Source organism: Psammomys obesus, unplaced genomic scaffold (genome assembly GCF_907164565.1).
Source record: "Psammomys obesus unplaced genomic scaffold, mPsaObe1.curated_primary_1811, whole genome shotgun sequence".
Classification (NCBI taxonomy): Eukaryota; Metazoa; Chordata; class Mammalia; order Rodentia; family Muridae; genus Psammomys; species Psammomys obesus.
The window spans coordinates 9,232,795-9,256,349 of NW_026595981.1; the positions used below are offsets into that span (position 1 = coordinate 9,232,795).

General features: G+C 47.0%; 1 protein-coding gene across 16 annotated transcripts in view; it reads left to right on the forward strand.

Annotated features, from left to right (window-relative positions):
* Synrg (synergin gamma) overlaps positions 1-22,508 on the forward strand; it is a 76,345-nt gene extending 53,837 nt beyond the window's left edge. For 5 of the 16 annotated variants that reach the window (XM_055619504.1, XM_055619510.1, XM_055619516.1 and 2 more), the window contains 8 exons: positions 2,090-2,548; positions 4,899-5,062; positions 5,927-5,980; positions 6,548-6,644; positions 8,704-8,852; positions 17,313-17,423; positions 17,785-17,820; positions 18,943-22,508. In XM_055619504.1, coding sequence (XP_055475479.1) covers positions 2,090-2,548; positions 4,899-5,062; positions 5,927-5,980; positions 6,548-6,644; positions 8,704-8,852; positions 17,313-17,423; positions 17,785-17,820; positions 18,943-19,074 — 1,202 coding nt within the window. In that variant the 3' untranslated portion in view covers positions 19,075-22,508. Of the gene's footprint in view, positions 1-2,089; positions 2,549-4,898; positions 5,063-5,926; positions 5,981-6,547; positions 6,645-8,703; positions 8,853-11,782; positions 11,835-17,312; positions 17,424-17,784; positions 17,821-18,942 lie in introns of those variants that run through there. The other 11 variants (XM_055619506.1, XM_055619512.1, XM_055619507.1 and 8 more) reach the window with 4 other exon arrangements.
* The last annotated feature ends 1,047 nt before the right edge of the window (positions 22,509-23,555 follow it).

The window sequence follows — 23,555 nt, forward strand, 5'->3', positions numbered from 1 at the left end:
GTCTGTTCTGAACTGTGATGCGCTCTGGCCGTGGAGGGAAGGTGACCAACGTTGTTTCTCCCAGTGACCTCACTGTGAAAACCCGGGTCACAGAACTTGGCATTCCTTGTGAGTTGTGTGTACGGTTGTCAGGACAGTTGGCCTTCTCACCTCAGACAGTAAGTAAAATGAAATGAGGCAGCTTGACCCAGTGCCCTGCTGAAAGGGGCTTCTCCACCCCAGCCACAGGCAGCTTCTCTGGTTTGGATTTTTGAAACTTACCTGGAAAGCCAGCCTGATGACTCGGGCGTGTTGTTCCAGCTGCTCAGCAGACTGCAGCAGGAGGGTCTTGAGTTCACAGTCGGCCTAGGCCGGTTAGTAAGAGCTCTCTCCACAGAGAGCTGGAGGTGTGGGTCAGTGGCCAGGCCTTTGCCTAGTGTGCCCAAGGCCCTGGTTCAGTCCCCTGTGTGACAGAAGGGTGAAGAGGGGAAGAACATGAGCAGAACAACTTTTCCTAGGAACATCACTGAAATGGTGAGTTGCCTTTTTATTTTTACTCAGAATTGAAGCTGTTACATGTGTTGTTCTCCAGGTACTGAACAATCTTCCATACACATCCCCACAACTATCTCCACAACCCTTCCAAATATATAGTCTCCTCTCCACTTCATAGGTGAGCACACCAGGGTTCAGAAAAGTACACTTGGGGGCTGAGATGGAAGTCCAGGGCCACACTGAACTCAAGGCTAGTCGTGCCCTGTGCTAAGAAATTAAGTAGGTGATAGAGTCAAATTTAGATCTGTCCAGACTGAAAAGCTGTATTCCCTGTCTTCTGCTACCTTATCACTCATTCATTTTTCTGAGACAGCCTGGCTGTTCTGGAACTCACTCTGTAGACCAGGCTGGCCTTAGAAAGCTGCCTGCCCCTGTCTCCCAGGTGCTGTGATGGAAGGCGTGCACCACCTCAACCAGCTTCTTATTTAATGTATACAAAGAAGGTGGTGACTCCTCATTTATTTCTTCCCCTCCTCAGGGAGTGTGGGCAGGGAGATGCGTGACTGAAGCAGAAACAGCCCAGGCGGACCTCAGACTTTTCATTTGCTGGCCTGGAACTCAGAGAGATCTGCCTGCCTCTGCCTCCTGGGATTAAAGACATGCTTCACCACACCCAGGCCCTTCATTCTGGGTTTTTTTGTTTTTGTTTTTGTTTTTTAAGGACTAAACTAGTTCAGGTTGATTTTGGTTTTTGTTATTTTCTATCTCAGCAATAGGATATCCAAACTACCAAAATAACAATGAGGTAAGTAACTGCTTGATTAAACCCCATGTGTGTCTTTGCCTGACATAGACTTTTCTAGTAATTTTTTCAAAGTTAGATGAGAATGTTTTTACTTTTTGTTTTGAGAAACTGGATTTTTAGCTCATCATATTTCCTATAGTTGTACTTAAGGGAAACACTGTCCAACACAGTCTAGACCAAAAGGTGACATGTTTTAGGTAAGAAATATGTAAGTATGTCTTCAAGCATAAAATAATTCTTGAAATGATCTGAATCTTCTATCAAACAGTGTATACATGGCTATGTAACCTACCTTTGTAGTAATTTTTTACATATAATGGAAAGAATTTTTGTTGTTTTATTTTTTTTGAGACAGGGTCTCTTTGAAGACCTAGCTCTCCTAGAACTCCATGTAGACCAGGCTGGCCTCAAACTTACAAAGATCTGCCTCCCAATGCTGAGATTAAAGGTGTGTACCACCATGCCCAAGTAAAGGATTCTTTGTAATCAAATATAAGTGCTAGCTGAAAATGAATATGGCTTCTTAAGGATCAAATGGTACAGCCCCAGCTCCTTTCATTTTAGTACAAGCTCTGACTATGGCTTTTGCAGCGTGGCATGTGACTGGTGAAATGTTCTAGGCGTTTTGCCTAACTTAGGAGCTTGTGTCTGGCTGTGGGGCCTTCCTTCCCTTTCAGATGGAGAGGGTTTAAACTGTGCTGCTTTTGGAAGCTGTAGTAGCCATTTTGCAGGGAGCACACTCAGAAGCCCTGAATGGTCAGAGAGGGGTGATGCACCTCAGGGCAGAAAACTCTCCATTTGTCCTCTCAGCAGGAAGTGGGGCCTCCTCAGCCACCTCAAACCTTCAAAAGAAAGAGATCTCATTTGGCAGTTCTGAAAACATCACAGTGTCATCTCTCTTCAAAGGAACCGCCTTGGCAAGTGAGGATGCTCTTCCAGAGACTCCCTTCCCAGCTTTTGCCAGCTTTAAAGACATGATGCCTCAGACCACTGAGCAGAAAGAGTACGAAAGTGAAGACTTCCAGGAATTCACAAGGCAGGACCTACCCATAGTGGACCGGAGCCAGGAGACCGCGTGTCCAAGCCCAGCTTCCAGTGTCGCCTCCCATGAGACCCCCAAGGAGTGCACAGACGACTTTGGAGAATTTCAAAGTGAAAAGCCCAAAATCAGCAAATTTGACTTTTTAGTAGCCAATTCACAAAGCAAAATGAAATCCAGTGAAGAAATGATCAAAAGTGAGCTGGCAACCTTTGACCTTTCTGTTCAAGGTAAGATTTTTCTTCCTGTGGGCTTGTTCTGTAGTAATGACACACCTCCTTTCCTGAGAATAAAACGGTGATTCTTGAAAACCAGGCATGGTGAGGCATGTCTGTATCACAGCATTCGGGAGGCTGAGGCAGGAGGATCATGAGTTTGAGCTCAGCTTGGGTTGTATAGCAAGCTTCAGGCCAGCCTGGGCAACATAATGAGACACTATCTCAAAAACTAAAAAAATAATTTAAAAGAAAAAGTAAAATGGCGGTTCTATGTTCAGCAGGAAGTAGATGTCCCAACTTCCGAGACTGGGGTCCTTTCCCTGGAGCTGAAGTTGGGTCGCTGTCCCTCATGTCTGCTTATTAAGAAAGAACAAGGAGAACGAGGCTTTTGTTCACTCCCTCATTTGCTTAGACGTGTGCTGTGTGCCAGGTGTGGTGACACCTGGCTTTAATCCCAGCACTCAGGAGGTAGAGGCAGGAGTATCTCTTTGAGTTCAAGGTCAGTCTGGTCTACATAGCTAGTTCCAGTACTATGGAGAAAGAGACCCTGAGTAAAAAAAAAAAAAACAAAGCAAAACAAAGCGTGCTATCTAAAATAGCCAAAGATGTGGATTTGATTATTTTCGGAGCAGGTTACATCTGCTCTTATTTCCCAGGTTCCATATGGCAGTAGGTCTGCATTCAGCCTGCATTCAACATCTGGGTATGTTATTTGTTTTATTATTATTTTGTTTTGTTTGACACAGGGTCTCATGTAGCCCAGGCTGGTCCCAAAACCATTGTGTAGCAGAGAATAACCTTAAGCACCTGATCCTTCTGCCTCAACTTCCCCAGTGCTCCTGTGTGCTCGTGCATACCACTATGCCTGGCATTGAGTGCATATTTGTCTACGTATTGTGGGCACATGTGCCAGGGCATGCATATGGAGGTCAGAGGACAACTTTTGCAAGTCTGTTTTCTCCTTCCATCATATGAGTCCTAAGTTTGTTGGGCTTGGTAGCAGGAGTCTTTACCTTCTGAGCCAACATGCCCATGAATGCATTTTTTACAGGGTTTCTCTGTATAGCCTTGGCTGTCCTGGACTCACTCTGTAGAGCAGGCTGGCCTGGAACAGACAGAGATCCACCTGCGTCTGCCTCCCTGAGTGCTGGAAATGCAGGCGTGAGCCACCATGCCTGGCTCCATGAATGCATTTTTAATGATCTGTTTGGGGTCAGAAGAGATGGTTCTGTGGCTAAGAGAGTGTACAACAAATAATCTCAAGATCAGCACCTAGCTCCTACATCAGGCAGAACTGCCTGTAACTCTAGCTTCCAGGAAGATCCCACGCCTCTGGCCTCTGCGTACAAATGGCACGCGCGCACACGCACACACACACACATTTATTTAAAAATAGAAGGCTAGAGAAGTGGCTCAGTGGTTAAGAGTACTTGTTCCTGCCCAGGTTTGATCCTTGATTTCTGACACCCACACGGTGGTTCTCAACCATTCATAATTCCAGTTTCAGGAAATCCAATGCCCTGACTTCTTTAGGCACCAAACATGCATGTAGTGCACATACATATACACAGACAAAACACTCACACATAAAATGAAATGAATAAATTTAAGAATAACATTTTAACAAATACTTTTTAAAAGCTCTCTGGGGCTGCCGAGGTGGCTCAGTGGCTAGGAACATGCGGTATGTCAGATCTGGTGGGGCACTCTTTTAATCCCGGGACTCGGGAGGCAGAGGCAGGTGGATCTCTGTGAGCTCAAGGCCAGCCTGCTCCACAGAGTGAGTTCCAGGACAGCCAGAGATACACAGAGAGTAATTAAAATTCACGAAAATCAGTACTTTTAAAAAAGGTATCTGTTTTAATCAGTCCATAACCTGAAGTAATAGCAAGTACTTTTAGACACTTGATGGAGGTGATACCTCTCAGTCAGAGTCTCTACCACATCTTTCTCCAAATCTTCTGCTTCCTTGCTGCCCTCATTTCCTGTCTCTGAAGCTCTGGATCTCACAGGAGAAAGCCAGCCTGCAAGCAAGGAGGCACAATGGTACACGCCTCCAGCCAATGACAGGAAGGGCCTCCTGACTCCTAGACACCCGTATTTACAAAGGCATTGCATCTGAACACCAGTCATTTAGTCCTTAGAATTATGTAGTGTAGTGACAGATCAAGGAAGAGTAATGAAGGACACTAAGGGCTCTAAGCACAAGAGAGTAAGATTCAAAGAACTTGCCAGACTGGGTTTCCGAATGCCTCTTGACATGACCGTCTGTAAAAAGATGGTCACATCAGCAAGCAAGTCCCTGCTTGAGCCAGCTGCATAATCTAATGGAACCTTTGTGCTGACTCTTCCCTCCACCCAGGATCACACAAGAGGAGCTTGAGCCTGGGGGATAAAGAAATAAGCCGCTCCTCTCCTTCTCCGGCCCTGGAACAGCCTTTCAGAGACCGCTCCAACACTCTGAGTGAGAAGGCAGCACTGCCTGTCATCCGCGACAAGTACAAAGATCTGACTGGTGAGGTGGAGGTAAGCTGGGCAGCTTTCTGCACAGGAACAGGTAAAGGGAAAGCTGCCAGAGCCCTGAGCACCGTGGGAAGAACGCTTCTCCGCCTTCCTGGGGGAGGGGGAGGAGGAGGAGGAGGCACTGTACACCAGACAAAAAGTAGGCTGGTAGCATTAGCCCAGGGTGAAAATGCTCCCTATGTGTGATAGACACTAAAAGTTGAAATTGTTCATGGGACTTTGTAAGGAGAGAAGTATTTAAGAAAATCTTCCTCAAATCTTACACTTTATCATCCTACTGAATTTTAAAGCATCAACATAGAGGAGGGGAAAATGTTTTGGATCTACTGTTTCTGTTTGTGGTACCTTAAACATCTCTGTTCCTTGAAACACATACAGATGTACACAGCAGCAGTGAACTATGGAATGGAAAGCTGTAGTTTTTATTCTGTGGAGTTTTTGTTGTTTATTTGAGATGGTCTCACGTAGCACTATTTGGCCTAGAACTCTCCATGTAGAACAGGCTGGCCTTAAACTCACAGTGATCCTGCCTCTGCCCCCCAAATGCTGGGGATTTGAGTGGTATGCCACCGTGCCCAGCTGAAAGCTGTTGTATGGCACTGGTTCATAGACAGATACCTCCATGGTGAGAAACTGGATAGAAGTTTACATTGTTACTGACAAGAACAAGTGAGGCAACATTTACACAGAGGCCGCTGTAAGATAGGTCCTTCACGTTCATATTTCTTGTCTCTTAGTGGAGTTAAAATGATAACTGTTTTTGCAAGAGTGCTCTCAAGAGAAAGGAGTCTTCTAAGCCTTTGAAGTCGTAAACAGAGGACCCTGAGGCTGCCTGTTGCACCCAGTTTTCTTTTCTAAAACCCACAGGAAAATGAGAGATACGCGTATGAGTGGCAGAGATGCCTGGGAAGCGCCCTGGCTGTGAGTATGCCGCTCCTCTGCGCCTGCGCCGTCTCTTGCGCTGTCCTGTCCCCTCCTCGGTTCCTCTGAATGATGCAGGCAAACATGAGGGGTGCCCTACTTCCATCGCCAGCACAGCATGACAGTCCCTGGGGGAGAGACGCCCAGGAGTTGAGGAGGCTGCTCCTCCAGAGGGCCCAGGGTCAGTCCCCAGCACCCACAGGGCAGCTCACAGCTGTCTGTAACTCCAGTGCCGGGAGTTCCAGCACCCTCACACAGACACACATGCAGCAACACACCAGTGCTCGTAACATAAAAGTATGTTTTAAAAAAGAAAATGTCACGCATCCTTCAAGTTTACAGTAGTAGAGACGGGCTCATCCTATGTGTCTGTCTGTCTGTCTACCTATCTACCTCTTCCACAGAAGTGAAGGATAGTTTCTTGAAAGTTAAAATTAAGTCCTTAGATTTGTCTCTGCGTAGGCAAATGCTCACACCAGTCAGGCATGGCTTTTCATACTGGTTGGGTTTTCTATTAATGGGAAATTGATTTGTGGTGACCTTTATGGTGTGATTCATTTCTTGTAGGTCATTAAGAAGGCAAACGACACCTTAAATGGCATTAGTAGCAGTGCTGTTTGCACAGAAGTTATCCAGTCAGCCCAAGGCATGGAATATCTCCTAGGTATGCCATTTGATTTTCACATAGCCAAACCATGACACGGTGCGTTAGGATGAGTGTTCTCTCACTCTTGGTAGCTTAGGTCTGTGCTCTCCCACAGACCCTCACTAGCAGCTGCATTCATAGGTAAACACTGAAGTCATGGGCACGAGGAACTTTTACTTAAAATCTTTATAGTGAAGTTTTCAAGCCTTTGTTTTATATCTGCGTCTATAAACTATGTCTGTGGGGGCTGAAGAGATAGCTCAGTGGTTAAGGGTGCCTACTGCAGGCAGGTGTGGTGGCACACACCAAGAGGCCGGTGGCATTCTGTGAGTTTGAGGCCAGCCTGGTCTACATAGTGAGTTCCAGGACAGCTGGGGCTTTTACACAGAAAAAACCCTGTCTCAAACCGCCCCCTCCAAAAAAAAAAGAGAGAGAGAGAGAGAGAGAGTGCCTCCTACTTTTGCAGAGGACCAGGGTTCAGATCTCTATACCCATGTTGGCTATCTTATAACTGCCAGTAAATCCAGCTCCAGTGCTTCTAGGCACTTTTCTGGCCTCCAACAGACTCTGCACACACATGGCTATGTAGACCAGGCTAGCCTCTGCCTCTGCCTCCCAAGTGCTGGGATCAAAAGTGTGAACCACCACGCCCGGCAAGAAATATAATTTTAAAAATTGAAATTTCTAGCACATAGGAGCCCAACAACCTTTTTGTTTTGTTTTGTTTTGTTTTGTTTTGTTTTGTTTTGTTTTGTTTGAGACAAGATTTCTCTATGTAATCTTGGCTGTCCTGGACTTACTATGTAGACCAGGCTGGCCTTGAACTCACAGAGATCCGCCTGCCTCTGCTTCTACCATGGCACCTAGCCCCAATGATGACTTTTTAAAAGACTGAGGATTCAGTATGAATTACTCTATTATGACATTAACATTCAGATTTTTTAAAAATTTATTTCCATTTTTAGTTAGTGGGATTTTCCTGATTCACCCAAAAAAAAAAAAATACTCATAAAGAAATCTGAACTAGGGACTGGAGAAATGACTCAGCAGTTAAGAGCACTTGACTACTCTTCCAGAGGACCTGGGTTCAATTCCCAGCACCCACATGGCAGTTCAGAACTGTCTGTAACTCCAGTTCCAGGGGCTCTGACATCTTTACACACACATACCAGCCAGCAGAATACCAGTGTACATAAAATAAGAGAAATAAATAAATCATTAAAAACAAAGAACGTTAGGGGGAAAAAGAACTTTGAACTAAAGAGCCGAATAGCTTGCACAGTGTCTTCTGTTCACTAAAACACTGTTTGAGCCTTCTACAGTATTGTATTAACCGGAGGCCCAGGAAGGTTCATCACTTGCCCCAGGATATGTGGGTAGTAAGAGGTGGGACAGGGGATGTTAGCTCACAATGTCTGTCTCTGGACTCTGTGTTCCTCCTTGAAAGCTGTATAGCAGCACTGGGCAGCACTGGGCAGCACGGTGGTCTGGCGATGGCCGCATTAGAGGCCTGGGGCCGTGTCTAGTGACCACCTTAGAATGAGGAGGTGCCCGGCACCTGTTCTTCATGCTTGGAGAGTTTAGCCTGATTAAAGACGACAGGAAAAGAACCATTCTGGTAGATCAAGGAGGCTCACATCTTGCGGTTTGAATGAGAGTGGCCCGCATGGACTCATAGGTTTGAATACTTGGGCCCCAGTTTGTGGAACTGTTTGGGAAGGATTAGGAGGTGTGGCCTTCTAGTAAGAGGTGTGTTGTGGGCAAGAGTCTTTCAGGCTTCAGAAGCCCCCTGCCATTTTCAGTATGCTCTCTGCCTTCAGCTTGGAGTTTGAGGTATGAGTTAGCTGTTCCAGCCACCATGCCTTCACTCTGCAGTTACGGGGGGCGGCATCACACTTTCTCCTATGCATTGCCTCGGCCGTGGGGTTTTATCACAGCCATAGAAAAGTAACCAATACAGATCTCTCCTCGCAGCCCTGTCTGTGCAGTCGTGTCCCTCCTAATGGAGTCAGCAGCAAGCCACAGTGCTGCTTTGTCTCTGCTTTCCCGATGCCTACCTCTACCCTCTGCTCCTCAGGTGTCGTGGAAGTGTACCGAGTAACCAGGCGCGTGGAACTGGGGATAAAAGCCACTGCCGTGTGCAGTGAGAAGCTCCAGCAGTTGCTGAAGGACATCGATAAGGTGTGGAACAACCTAATCGGCTTCATGTCGCTCGCCACACTCACAGTAAGTCTGCTGGACGGTTCAGCGCTTGCTTCTTCGTCCAGAAGTCTGTTTGGAAGCAGAGAATATGTTCTTATGACTTATCAGAGCATGAATGTGCTGACTGGGTTGTGTTACGTTGATGGAGGTCTGAGCTAGCAGTTCCAGACTGGCTTTGGAGAGTTCCAAGGCCCCCTGTACCTCGGAAAAATAGGAGTGTAGGACAAAATCTTTATCTGTTTAGTGTGTGTGTGTGTGTGTGTGTGTGTGTGTGTGTGTGTGTTTGTGTGAGAGAGAAAGAAAAAGAGGCCCGTGTGAGAGAGAGAGAGACAGTGTGTGTGTATCGGGTGCACGTGCCACAGTGAGTGTGGAGGTCAGAGGACATCCATGTCTGTTCTCTTTCTTCCTTGTCTAAGACAGGGTCTCTGTTGGCAGCCTCTGTGCACACTAGACTGGTGTCCACAAGCTTCTGGAGGTTCTGCCTGCCTTCTCAAAGCACGAGGAGTGTAGACAAGTGCCTTTAGCACTCCTGGATTCATAGGTTCTGGAGAATTGACTTCACGTCCCCCGCCTGCACAGCAAAGCACTTTGCCCACCGACAGTCTCCCAGCACCAGTCGTTCTTAATTCTTACATATTCAAGTTTTACCAAAAAGTAGTGGTTTGAGTTCATCTCTTCGCACCTGACTTAGTGTCGTCCCTTCGTGTTCCTCAGAAAGCTGTGTGGTAGACATCACATTGCTGGCCATTCACCGCTCTTAATACTTTCCTTGGATTCACTTTTCCATGTTCTGAGTAGCGGTACTCTGAATCAACAAATGACTAGCTTCCCTCTGGGGTTGCAGTCCCTCAAAGTGGATGGAGAAGGCCAGACTGTGTCCACATGCATGCAGGCCGCGTGGCTGCTGCAACATTTCCCAGGGAGCGGTTACATTCCCGGGAGGCCTTGCTAGTCCTTCAGGTAACTCGCGACCCTCCCAGCAGGGTCGCATCTCTTCAGGAGACAGGAATTCTTAGTGCTCCCAGCTGGCAGCCCAGTGGCAGCAGCCGGCTGTCCCGTTGCGTCCTGAACAGCCACTCTCTCAGTCCTGCCATTGCTTCTGGCTTTGCGTTCAGTTCCCTAGGGATGGACCTCAAGGCCCATGATGGCTGGAGAAGTCACCTGCGACTGAGCCACACACTCCTAGCTAGTTCTTTTATTTTCTTTCTTTCTTTCTTTCTTTCTTTCTTTCTTTCTTTCTTTCTTTCTTTCTTTCTTTCTTCTTCTTCTTCTTCTTCTTCTTTTTTTTTTTTTAAAGCTGTTATTAATCTATCCTTTGTGCGATCACCTAACTGTACTGTTTTAAACTCTACATCTGATTGTTCCGTTTAAGTTTCATTCAAAGTCCTGCAGTGGGCCCCCACGGTCTTCAGAACATCAGCCAAACTGCCTAGCTCAGGTAGAGCTTTCCTGCTGCAGAACTTGGCTGCTCTGCTGAGCTCTGCCTAGTTCTCCCCAGAAGGCATCTCCAGTGCCCTTCCTGTGTGGGTGTCGTTAGCACCTTCTCTCTCTCTCTCTCTCTCTCTCTCTCATCTCACAGCGCTTGCCTCATTAGTTACCTTTCTTGCTTGTTGTTATAACAAAACACCCCGTTGAAGCCACCTGAAGAAGGGACTGTGTGCCCCAGCTAGCGGTGCTGTCCTTCCGTCATGGCAGAGAAGGCTCCTCTCGCTCTGGTGGGAGGTTGAGACAGCTGAGCTCACTACGTAGACAGGAATGGAGTGGTGATCTGTGGATGCTGGTCCTCCCACTTCTTATCTCCTGTGTTCCAGTGTGCTGAGTTCCACGGTTCGCTGTGTTCACAAAATAAAAATAAACTTGATAGTCAGGGGAAGCTTGGTTATTGCTGGCAACAATACCAGGAAGGATGTCTTCTGTCACCTCTCTGGCTTCACCTGAGCCCAGCACTTCAGAGGTAGCCCGGAGGTAGTGCTGAGTGCTTGAGGGGACTCACACACCCAGTAAGGTCACCAAGAGAAGCCAGCAAAGCGCACAGTGTTGTTCTATGCAAAAGAGAAAAGTCGGAACCCGCCTGCAAGTCCCAACCCAGCGTAAGTGAAGTAATCCAGAGTGGCTCTTCATATGGGTGTTGTGGGCATTTTGCCAAGAAGCACTTGCGAAACAGCAAAACTGTCACCACATGGGGGCTTAGTGATAAAATCCATCTTTACAAGTATTCTCTGTCTTTCCCAACTATTTTTAATGAGTATTTGTTGCATTTGTAATGGGAAAGAAATCCTTCCTCTGGTAGAGAAATTTCTGATTGCTTTCACACACTCGGACCCCTTCTTAAGCCCCCTTTTGGTGTCACGGCTGCTTCTGCTTCAGCCGTCCTGGGTTATCCAGTTGGCGGAACTGTGAGGTGGGCTCTTTAACTCTGTTAAAGCTACACAGCAACTTGCCGCCCTTGCTCCTCCATCATCCTGTCCTGAAGCAGGAAGTGCCCAAGGCATCCGGCCTGCTCTGTGCGTCATTCTATCCTGAAGAGGGTGAGTTAGGTAGGTAAAACCAAAGATGTGCAAACGTTTTCGCTGGGGAGGACGGTAGAAGGGCAGAGCATAAGGTCACTGAGGAGCCAGCAGCAGCTGGTCCTGGCACTCTATGCATCTGAAGTCAGCTCTTCTGCACCTTCCCTGTGATTTCCCTCCCAGGGTGGTGGAGCCATTTACAGCCTCCCACTTCCCACTTCGATTTGAAGCTTCCTTGTTTTGGTGGCCGTCTGTCCTCCCTCACTGTGCTTAGCGCCTTGAGAACTAGATCTCCATCCTTCCCTCCAGCCAGCCCTCCTGTCCCGGTGCTGCTGGAGAAAGCTGGGCTGGGTTGGAACGCTCATATTTGATTGCCCAGAGTCTTAGAAGAGAAAATGCCCTCCCAAGCCCCAGTGCATCTAGCCAAGTGCATGTCTGTCCTTCCAGTTAGGATGAAGAGTGTCCATCCTGGTTGCTGGCCTGTGTTCATTATGTGAAGTAGCTGCTGTCACCAAGGGAAGTGGAAGCCATTTTCCTCAGGGTGCATCTGCCCCAACTCCCAGGCACCTGTGCTCTGCCACTCACTGTTCATGGAAAGGGCTTGCCTTCTAGGCTCTGCTTTGTCACACCAGACCACTTTATTCACACACTGCAAAACCTGAGTTACACTGTGCCATGGATTTTGTGACTTTTCTTACCTGCTGAGTTTTGGCCCCGTCTGTGCCCTGTGCCCTGACAAGATGTGGACCATGAAATCCTCCCAGACAGCTTCCTGCGCGTCTTCCCAGTCTCCTCAGCTGCAAGTTTTCACACCGAGCATCACTTTGTCCAGACCTTTTTAAAGGAAGCCAAGGAATTTGATTGTGTTACTTTGAAGGCAGCTTGTCACCCATTTACCTAGAATGTTCTGCCCCACTAACATTTGGTGGCTCTAACTCCACAGGGGGAAAATGTGAGGTAAATGGAGAAGGGGCTTCACATTCATGCCTTCTCCTCAGACTCTGTTTGTAAACATCCATTCCCAGCACCCACACCTAGACTCTTGAGCATAACTGGACTGGCTTTTCAGACACACGTAATGGCCCAGAGAGTCCTCGTCTCACCCTGCGGTGTCTGGATGTGTGTAGAGTATACGTGAATACCAAGAGTTCACTTCCTGATTAGCCATGCACTTCAGTTATAGCTGCTATTTTTACCAGGGTAGCTGTGACAGAGCAGTAATTGTTCTCTGTTCAGATACTTTTCTAGATTATGCCAGGTCATTTCCTCTTGAGAATGGGCACATGGGTCCTCAGTCTACAAACCTCAACTTGAATTACCCACTGCGTGAGGAATGGCATGTACCCCACAGAAATATAAGGCATAGATTGCCATGAACAAGCCTTTACTGTAACAGAGCCAACAGAGAGAGCCATAGAAATGTCAGTAGCATCTGAACACAACCCTGAGCCCATTAGTCCAGCTGCCACACAACTCTAAAAAACCTAGCAAGTCGGCATGAGATGCCCAAAGCCAGCATGTCACTGCTAGAGAGACTAAACCTCTGAACCTGTAAGCCAGCCCCAATTAAATGCTTTCCTTTATAAGAGTGGCCACAGCCAGTTGTGGTGGCACACGCCTTTGATTCCAACACTTGGGGAGGCAGAGGCAGGTGTGTCACTGTGAGTTTGAGGCCAGCCTGGTCTACAGAGTGAGTTCTAGGCCAGACAGGACTACCTAGAGAAACCCTGTCTCATAAAACCAAAAACCAAACCAAACAAACCCACCAGCTGTATTACTTTTTTTCCACCCAAAAAAGCCCCATTTGTAGTACCTATGTAGGGATGCCTGGGTTAGGTAAAGAAAGTACACAGTTTCAACTCCAAAATGTGGCTTAGTATCTTATTAAACCAAAGGAATGTTACACAGCAAAACCCTTTTATGCTCTGGGTGATTGTGGGCTGAAGCTCCCTCTTGTGGTCAATGCAGGCGTTTCTCTGGTGGAAAAGGCCATGAGGCGTGAGGTGTGGTGAGATTGCAGTGGGGTGTGGGCTCTCTGCTGGTGAGATTGCAGTGAGTGTTTTCTGTATTTAAAATACTTTGTTTTGGAAAAACATCAGAAAACTTCCTGTGTTCAGTAAGAACTCTGCAGTTTACAGCAGGGCCTGGGATCTGACGAGGTGTTTGAGGCAACATTCACTGACGTGGTGAGCGGCATGTGCAGTGCAATCTGCCTCAGGTTCATTAGCATTTGATTCTGAATCAACGTTTGGTGGTTTCATATTCAGGAACCTTTAACTGTTGCCAACTTTCTGTAAACCCCACATTCCTTTAAAGAGCTGGGGTACAGTGCTAGAGAGACGGCTCAGCAGTTAGGAGCACTTGCCGTGTGTCTTAGTCAGTGTTCTATCGCTGTGAAGAGACACCGCGAACCATGGCGACTCTTGGGACAGAAAGCGTTTAACCGGGGCTGGTTACAGTTTCAGAGGTTTAGTCCATGTCGTCATGGAGGGAAGCACAGCAGCGGGCAGACAGACATGGCGCTGGAGAAGGAGCTGAGAGTTCTCCATCTGGATCCATAGAGAGCAGGACCTGGCTTGCACTTTTGAAACCTTGAAACCCACCCCCAGTGGCACACTTCCTTCAACAAGGCCACCCCTCCTCCTAGGCCTTCTCAAGTAGGGCTGCCCCCTGATGACTAAGCATTCAGATATATGACCCTGAGGGGGCCATTCTTATTCAAGCCACCATACTGCTCTTAAAGAGGACCTGGATTGAACTCCCAGCCCCCACATGGTGGCTAACAACCACCTGTAACTTCAGTTTCAGAGAATCTGACCCCCCCGTCTAGCATTCAGTCGTACTGGACACGTGCGCTATGCAAAGACATGTGGGCAAAACTTTCATACACGTAAAATAAAAGTAAATACTTAAAAAATAAAATGCTATATATGTAACTATGTTTTCATCCTTACTAAATATGTGAAGTACTTGCCAGAGCTGACAGTCAGTTCACAGCAGTCGAGAGCAGGCGTGACTTATCATTTGGCCATTGATCGGTGACACGTTACTACTGTGCATTACATATAGTCCTCTGCGTATGGGTGTATGTTTAAGAGGACTATTTTCGTTTGTTTTTTCTGCCTCCTAGCTGCTGGGATTACAGGCATGCGCCACCACCACCTAGCTAAGAGAGCTAATTTTATCATTTGGAAGACTAACCACGGGGTGATTTATGCAGAGCCTACTGTTCTCAGGGCAGACCGCAGTGTGTCCTTTCCATTTGCTTTCCTGTGTCCCCCATAAACAGATATTAAAGGGCTTTTATTAATTTCATTAGCCCCAGTTTTCCCATATTCTAATCATTTCTCCAGTAGACTCTGATCCAGTAACATGATGTCAAACTATTCCCGATGCTCAGGACTAGGGTGTTAAAACCAGAGCAGTCTTGGATAAATGCGAAGAGGGTCAGCCTAGAGCAGTGGTTCTGCTGCTGGGCAGCTCTTCCCAGCTCCATGTTCAGTGATGTCCCACAGCAAGCTTGAGTCAGCCATGATAGAGGTGCTTAGAACACGGAAGTCAGCGAATGTTTCGCTGGGGCTTGACTGATTGTTTTGCTGGCTGTTTACATTTAAGAACGTGGCTAGAAAAGTGCTGATAATGCAGATCTTAAATGTGTCCAAAGCCATCGCCTGTGAACAGCACAAAAGCTAAGGAAATGAGCCGGTGCCTGGCAGACACTCAAGTCTTTGACCAGTGAAGTCTTCAACATGTTTTGGTTGTTTCAGTTTAGTGAGGTCTACTTAGGGTCAGGGGAGATGACTCGGTGATTAAGAGCATGGGCTGTTCTTGTAGAGGGCTCAGGTTCAGTTCCCAGCACCCACACGGCTGCTCACAACCATCTTTAACTCCAGTTCCAGGGGTCTGCCGCCCTCTTCTGGGGTCTATGGGCACTGCCTGCATGTGGCACACAGAAGTACAAGCAAGCAAAACACCCGTACATATAAAAGTGATTAAAAATTTAGATCACCAATCCTCACGCCAGTATTCTATTTACTTGTGGAAACAAAAGTTGACTATGAATCCAAAAGATGGGCAAAAATGAAAATCATTTGGCAATATGGAATTTACAATGAGGTGAACATATTCTCTGCTGTTTTTTTTTTCCAAGGTTTTGTCTGGTTGGTTCAGTTTTGGTTTTTAAGAGGAGTCTCACTATGTAGCCCTGGATGGCCTGGAACTCCCTCATAGACCAGATGGGCCTCACACCAGCTCACAGAGACCTGTCTGCCTTTGCCTCCCAAGAGCTGAAATTAAGGTCCTGTGCCATGAGGCCTGGAAAACATTCAGAATATTTTTGTCCCTAACTAAAGTTCCCTCTTGCTGTTTCAACCCCTGTTCTAATTCCAAAAGCCACCACTGACCTGATTTCCACAGCCAGAGATTTCTTTGTTTTACTACTTTATAATAATTTACTTTTATTTATATGCATTGCTGTTTTGCCTGTTTCACACATGTATGTCTCTGAGAGTGTCAGATCTTGAGTTACCAACAGTTATGAGCTGCCATGTAGATGCTGGGATTGAACCCAGGTCCTCTGGAAGAGCATCTCTCTAGCCCCTTTTTAATACTTCATAACTGTGAAGTGATGTCACATGATAGCATCTTGTGCCTGGCTTGCTTAGTAGCATAATACTGAAATGCAGCCATGTGGATTAAATATCACTTTGCTTCCTGGCTGAGTAACAGTCTATTGTATCAACATACTACGACTTGTTTATCCGTTTTCTTATTACTAGACACTTGTTAGTGCCAGATTTGGCTAATATGGATACAGTTGCTATGAATGCTTTTTTTTTTTTGAACAAGATTTATTGACATATTTTCCATTCTCTTAGATAAATATCTAGGAATAAAATTGCAAGCTCATACGGCAAATGCATATTTAATCTTAAAAAAATTGATACCTTTTTTTCAAAATTGAGACCTACCCCTTTAATCGTCACACTCACCATGTTTTATAGGTTTTTTTGTGCTTGGTTGTTTGTTCGTTTGGGAAGGGATAAGCTAGATAATGCCTGTAGAGAGCGGAGTCCTTAGCCTAAGCCTGCCAGGCAGGTATTCCCTTTACTGTCTGTAGCTGCCGACTTCAAGTCTCTGCTAGCCTTAGCTGGGCTGCACGTCCCTACCCCGTGTGCTTCTGACAACCGAGCCCAAACCAAACTATCATCTCCTCTGTTTGGGCTTAAAGAGAATCTTCTCATGTGCCCAGACCTCCTTCCTTTCATAGCTGTCCGTGCCCCAGCGCCTGGAGTCTGCCGCCTCCCCAGTCCTTGCATGAGTCCTCCCGCCCTTCCCCAGTGCTGCCTTGGTTCTGCCTTCCACCAGTCCTTAAGGCATGGCTTAAGGTCTGCCAGCCCCCTGCCTGCTGGTGACACTGCCTTGAGAAGTGTGTACCTGTGATGCGTGTGTGCTCCTGTCTCGCCTCCCTCCATTCCATTCTGGACCCCTGATGTTGTGCCCTCATTGCCCACCCACTCCTTGGCTCACCCTCAATTCTGTCTCGTAGCTGGACTTTTGCTTAGGTGTCTTAGCTTTGTGCTGCTCTGTGTTAAACATCCTTCCCTTATCCTATTCCCGACCCATCAACCCATTGACCCATCACCCTCACCTCCTGTAGTCTCAGTGCTCAGGCAGGATGATTCTGAGTTCCAGGAAGCATTCTCTAACTGTGTCTGTTGAGTGCCTGAACACCCAGCAACTTACCCCAAACTAAGTAATGGAGCACTAATGGCCCTGTATTGCTTGACACCCCCTAGATCACGGGGTCCCTAACGCTAGAGAGTGGTCCTATCCCATGGCCATTGCTAGCAGATGGACCATAGCCACTCCTTGGCAGGGCCTGGAGCTGGTATTATTAGTTGATTTAACTTTGTAGTTGGCCTACATAGCATTCGAAATTGCTGTGTCCTGAGCCATCTTTCTCTGTCATCCTCAGCCAGATGAAAATTCACTGGATTTTTCCTCCTGTATGTTACGGCCTGGGATTAAAAATGCTCAGGAGCTGGCTTGCGGGGTGTGTCTCTTAAATGTGGACTCCAGGAGCCGGGTAAGTCCTTGCCTTCCCTCTTCAAGTGGCAACGTTCATTCCTAACATGACTTGGGGGGCAGCTGAATGTAGCCCCCTTCAACAAGCTCTGTGACCAGCAGTGGGGATGTTGAAGTCTACAAAGTTCCATAGAAGCAGATCTGTTTTTTTCCACAGGGCAGTGAGGGAAGCGGCTGAGGGCGTGGACAAAGTCCTGCCCTCCCTGCTGAGCAAGCATTCAGCCAGTGGTGGGCGGGAGAGAAAAGGTCAAGTCGGTGTGGATTCACCTGGAAGCAAGAGTTCTAGGGACTTTTGTTTTTGTTTGGTTGGTTTTTGTTTTTTGTTTTTTTTTTTTTTTGACCTTATGATTTTAACATTTCAGAAAGAAGAGAAGCCTGCAGAAGAACAGCCTAAAAAAGTATGAGCCAGTTACAGGGTACTTTAGTGTCTCCATCTCAGTCTTGTGTGTGAGGGGACAACAGATAATTGTGTTGTCGTCCTGGACTGTGCCAGTCCTGCATCCCCCGCTGACTCATTTCTGTCCCTGTAACGTTTGCTCAGCTCAGCCGATGTGTCTGTGTGGAGCCGCTCGTAGCTTGTCTTGTGTGCATGCTCGTAGCTGCTAATCGGCTCCTGGTGTGGTCGTTATTTTTCTCTGCCACGAATCAGCACCAGCTTCAGGAGGACTCCAAGTTGTAGTGACGTAGAGATTGGAGAGCTTCAGGATTCAGTGGATGACGGACAAAAACAAATCATTTGGGTTTTAGGATTTTATCTGCGGTGTTTAAGAAAAGAAACTGCAGAGTGTTCCGTGGGTAACTGGAGCTTCAGATGAGCGGACTCTCGCCTGTACTCAGTTGTTAACTCCCAATGGCCTTAGACTGGTGGTTCTCAGCCCTCCTGACGCTGTGACGTTGTAATAAACTTCTTCCTGTTGTGGTGACTCCCAACCATAAAATTATTTTGTTTCTACTTCATAACTGTAATTTCGCCACCATTATGAATTGTTACATAAATGTCTGATATGCAGAATATCTGATATGGGGTCACTACCAGCTGGTTGAGAACCAGTGCATTAGAACTAATATCAGTTGATTTCTAGCTCTTTTAAATGTTTTCAGTCCTGATAGGACTGTCCTTAGCCATAGATCTCTAAGGGGCTACGTGTTATATAGCAATGGCAGCCTCCAGGAAGGGTGGCCTTTACAGTGAGGGAGACAATTACCCACAGCCCTTGGCTATTTTAGCTCCTGTGTCCTGCCCCTTCCTTCACTCCTGTAACCTCTGCCTGCTTTTTCTGTGAAGATTAGGCCCTTTGCTGAAACTAGGTTGAATGGTACCAACTTATATACCTTTAATTAGCAGTAAAATAAATAAAACTTTCCTACTTGAATCCTATAGCAACCTGCTCAGCTTTTATCTCTGTGTGCCATTTGGGCCTCAGCCTCCGTGACACCTGGGGAGTGCCCGTGGTTGCTGCTGACAAGCTCTTAGATGTAGAAAGAACCTGACTTGCCCCATATTTCTCTATTTCTGGCAGGCATTCAACTCGGAAACAGACAGTTTCAAGCTGGCCTATGGAGGACACCAGTACCATGCCAGCTGTGCCAACTTCTGGATCAACTGTGTTGAACCCAAGCCTCCCGGCCTCCTCCTGCCAGATCTGCTCTGAAAAGCTGCTCAGTGAAGCTCCAGATGACTTTTGGTTATTTCTGTCACATGACTTGGGGTGACAGGGATCAATAAATAGAATGCAAGCACTGCAAAGTTCCCTTCCATCAGTCTCTTTGAAGTATTCCCCAAGAGGTAGGGTGGAAAGCTGCCCATCAGACAACCTTTGATCACTGCTTCTGCCTGCCCCTCTTTGAGACTTGAGGTAAATAGCTAAACCCAAACTGCACGAGGCACCGGACACTTACTTGCTTATCTTCCTCTCGTTTTTTATTTTGATGTTGGTTTGATTTTTTTTTTTTTTTTTTTAAGGATAGGGTCTTGATGCATACCCCTGGCTGACCTTGAATTTGCAGCAGTTCTCCTGTCTCTGCCTCCCTAGTGCTGGATCACAGGCATGTGACACCATATCCTGTCTCTTTTGTTCACTTAAGATATTTTAAAATGTGGACCACAGTTCTCTGTGAGGAGTAATCTGCTGCTAAAGTGTTTAAGATGTGAAAAATTAACAAAAGAAGAAAAAATACATTATCCCCGGACTAGAGTCTGCAAGTTTGTGTCCAGCCAGTTCTCGTTTATATCTCCAACATTACGGTCCCAGGAAGCACAGCGCATTTCACTGCATTCTACGTGAGATGAATAAAAGGGGACTCATGATTAAGCCCACGCTGTCCTGGTAAAGAAAACACTGCTCGCTCGCTGGTCTCCACTGGATGGCAGCAGGCAAGGAGGACACTGCAGTCACCTCTCATCACACCTCATCCTCTTCCCTTCCCTGAAACTCAGCGCTCAAGGAGCCCCTCCCTGCTTTGACAGTCCCAGAGTCTGTGTCCTGCATGTCCTTCTCCTTGGAGCCTTTATTGAGAACATGCTGCTTGACTTCAGCATCAAGTCTGGCACAAAGCGCGGTGTTTTCCCTTCAGACAAAATCTGTAACAGCCGTGGGATGAAATCTTTTTATAGTGACCTCTCTCCACACTCCCAAAGATGACTGCACAGAGCCAGCAATGCTGTACTTTGCAGGGTTTCAGGAGATACCCGAGAATGGCCTCAGGGTGAGAGTGGAGTTCTGGCCTTCCGCAGTGGCTCTCAACCTTCTAATGCTGTGACTCTTTAAGACAGTTCCTCATATTTATTGTGACATCCCCTAGCCACAAAATTATTTTCCTTGCTCCTTCGTAACTGTAATGTTGCTACTGTTCTGAATAATAATGTAAATACATGTGTTCTCCAATGAGGTGACCCCTGTGAAAGGACTGTTCTACCCCCAGCCCCAGGAGTCACAGCCCATAGGTTGAGAACCACTGACCTAGTGAGAAGAACAATAAGGGAGGGGTGTGTGTGCGTGTGTGTATCTCAGATGCAGCAGAGGAAAGCAGTTACCAACAGCTCTGAATTTTCAAAGGAAAAGGTTCATGCTGGTGTAGAAGTTTGTCACATAAAGAAAACGCATAAAACTATGAAAAGAAAAGCTCAAGTGGTTGAAGGGTGTAATTCTCAGGAGAAGCCAAGCAGTCTGGGACACCTGTTTCTCTGGCACGTTGGCTTTGGGCTTTGGGAAGGACTTTGCATCTTACAGGCCTCACTGACCTTAGTTTTTATTTGGAAATCTACAATGTCGGCTTTTGCCTCTCTCACTGCTGCCTTTGCATGACTCGCCATCTCCCCTTCCAGGACAGAAGCTAAGGGCATTCTGTATTGCTCCACCTTGTTCCTGTGTATTTTCTCCAAGAGATGGATTCTTTTCTGTTGATGCCGCTTCCCCTTGGCCTTGCTGTAGACCAGAATGCAGGGAGAAGAGCTGATGTATCCATTCACTCATCTGCCCCTCCCACACGATGTCATCTCCAGCTTCCAGCGTCCAGGCAGCGGTCTGTACTGTGACCACATGGCCTTTCCCTCCCCAGGCCTGTGGGCTGCGAGGCTCCACACACACGGGTGGACTGGTTTTCAGCAGGCTTTTCTGCTGAACTCACTAGTGTCTCACCATGGCCCAGAGTAACAAACGGGCCTCCAGTCTGTATTCTAGATTATTTCCTTGTAGAACCTGTAATAGGATTGACCTTAGCATTAAGAATGTTCCCAGTGTAGCTGCGTTCACACTGCTGAAGCACTTTCTGGAAATGCTATGGGAGCCTTCTGCACAGTGGCTGGTATCGATGGCAGCTGCTAAAGTACCTGTTAGCTAGATTGTCGCCACTCCTAGATGTAGTCCAGAACGCCTAAGTTAAAATCTCTTACTATCGAGTTAGTCACTCCTCAGGAAGTGCCAGAGGAGAAGTCAGTGGATGTAAGCAAAAAGCCTTTACCATGAAAGTATTGACTGTTTAATGCTTCAAACGTTTAGTTGGATAACCCCGCCAGAAGTTTGGGGAGTGCAGAATATCAGCCGGCCGATTTTGTTTGCATGTGTGTATTAAAATGACTCACAATGCATTCAGCTTCACCTCGGCTCAGCTCTTGTTAGCCAAGAGCCCGGTGTCCTTGGAAACAGTAACCAAGGTTACTCATCTCCGCACTGTGCTTTGTGTTAGGCAGTTTCACCCACTGCCTGAGCGGCCATTAATAAGCACTTGGTTGGGTGCTGTGCCTCGCGTTTTCTGCCCTGTGGACTGGTGTGTGACCTGTGTGGGCATGCTTGAGACAGAAGAGGCTCCAGGCGCACTCGGGTCATCGGAGCTTTCCTTCTCTGAGTCTGCCAGCTAGCTTCCCATCTGGGAAACACGTCTTAATGTTTTCTGTTGCTATACATATTTTAGGTGTTTGGATTTTGCTTGTTTTTATTTTTGGTCTTATTTCCAGTTTTTTTTTTTTTTCTATTTATGTGTCATCAAAAAGATTTCTTGAAAACAGAAGTCTGAAAGGCTTGCTTTGCGTCTTGGGCTGCTCTAAGAATTCTAGTACCTTTGAGGTCAGACACCCTTTGGGAACAGTTAACGAATGAACTCTGACATTCATCATGAAGAAGGGGCCATTGCAACCTGTTGCAAACATCCCAGCCGATGCCAGATGGTGGTCAAGATGTGTGTAGTGTGTGGCTTTACGTCTAGACTAGGTCCATTTCCTTGGAAAAGGGTGCACCAAATAATATTGAAAAGCCCTCTCTCTCCACAGTCCAGCCAAGGAAATAAATAGGGCTTATGTGAAACAGCTCGATCTTAAGCCACTTTGCCTCTCTAACAAAGTATCATAATAAAAATTTTACCTAGTTCCATTCTTCATATGGCGAAAATAGTGCAAGTGGCTTAAGAGCATTTACCTGTGATCTCTCACGTCAGAGCCATAACAGAGTAACCTGGTGAATGTCACAAGCCCCCCAAAGCAGCTGTCTTAGGTGTGATGTGGAACACGGTCCATATGTTAAAGGATGGCATGTACAAAGCTTTTCTCCTCTGTCTACATTCTAATAAACAACTGCTCTGATTGCTGTGTGTACACACTGTGAAACTGGGCGTGTAAGTTGTCTCAGGGTCTGTTCTGAAGGAGCCCCCTCCTTAGCAGGGAAGACTCCCGACTGCAGCTCTTTCCACACAACAGTCGCTGGGGCGAACGCAGGACGAGGCGCTTGGAAGGCGCTAGACCCCGCGTGCTCGGTTACATCCCGTGCTAACGTTTAACCAGGAGGCCTTTTTTAGGGAGGGGGGGTGTTCCTGTCAGAGGACAGCCTTGGGGGTCACTCCCCAGGTGGGGAGAAAGCAGTGGCCTGGAACTTAAGCAGGCCCGGACCTGGCTGAAAGGGCCCAGGGATTCCCAGTGCTGAGGTTGCAAGTGTGTGCCACCATGCCTGGCATTTCTTTATTTTTTTCCTTTTATTGAAAATAAATTTTTTCTGGGCATGGTACGGCACACCTTTGATCCCAGCCCTTGGGAGGCAGAGGCAGGCAGATCTTTGTGAGTGTGAGGCCAGCCTGGTCTACAAAGTGAGTCCAGGACAGCCAGGGCTACACAAAGAAACCCTGTCTCAAAAAACCTAAATAAATAAATGGAGAAGAAAATACTTTTTTCTCATATAATACATTCTGATTATGGTTCACTCTCCCTCTTCTACTCCCAGTTTTTCCCATCTCCTATCCAGATCCACTCCCTTTCTCATTAGAAGACAAACATGCTTCTAAGGGATAACATGAAACAAAAACACATCAGAGTTGGACAAGGAAAGGAGCCCAAGAGAAGGCGTAACAGAGATCCACTCAGGAACTCCATAAAAAACCCACTAAGCTGGAAGCCATATCTCCACAGAGGGCCTGGTGCAGACCTCTTCAGGCCGAGTTCATATGAGCTTCGATCATGTTTCCTTGGTGTCCTCCATCCCCTCTCTTACACTCTGTCGTCCTCCTCTCCTATGGGCTAGGAAAAGGCCCCTGGGCTATCCAGTTTCTGGTTCTTGGTCGCCCAAGCAGTGTTGGGTATGGGTTCCGTCTTGTGGAGTGGGCCTTAAGCCAAATCAGATACCGGTTTCTCCCACAAGTTTTGGGCCACCAT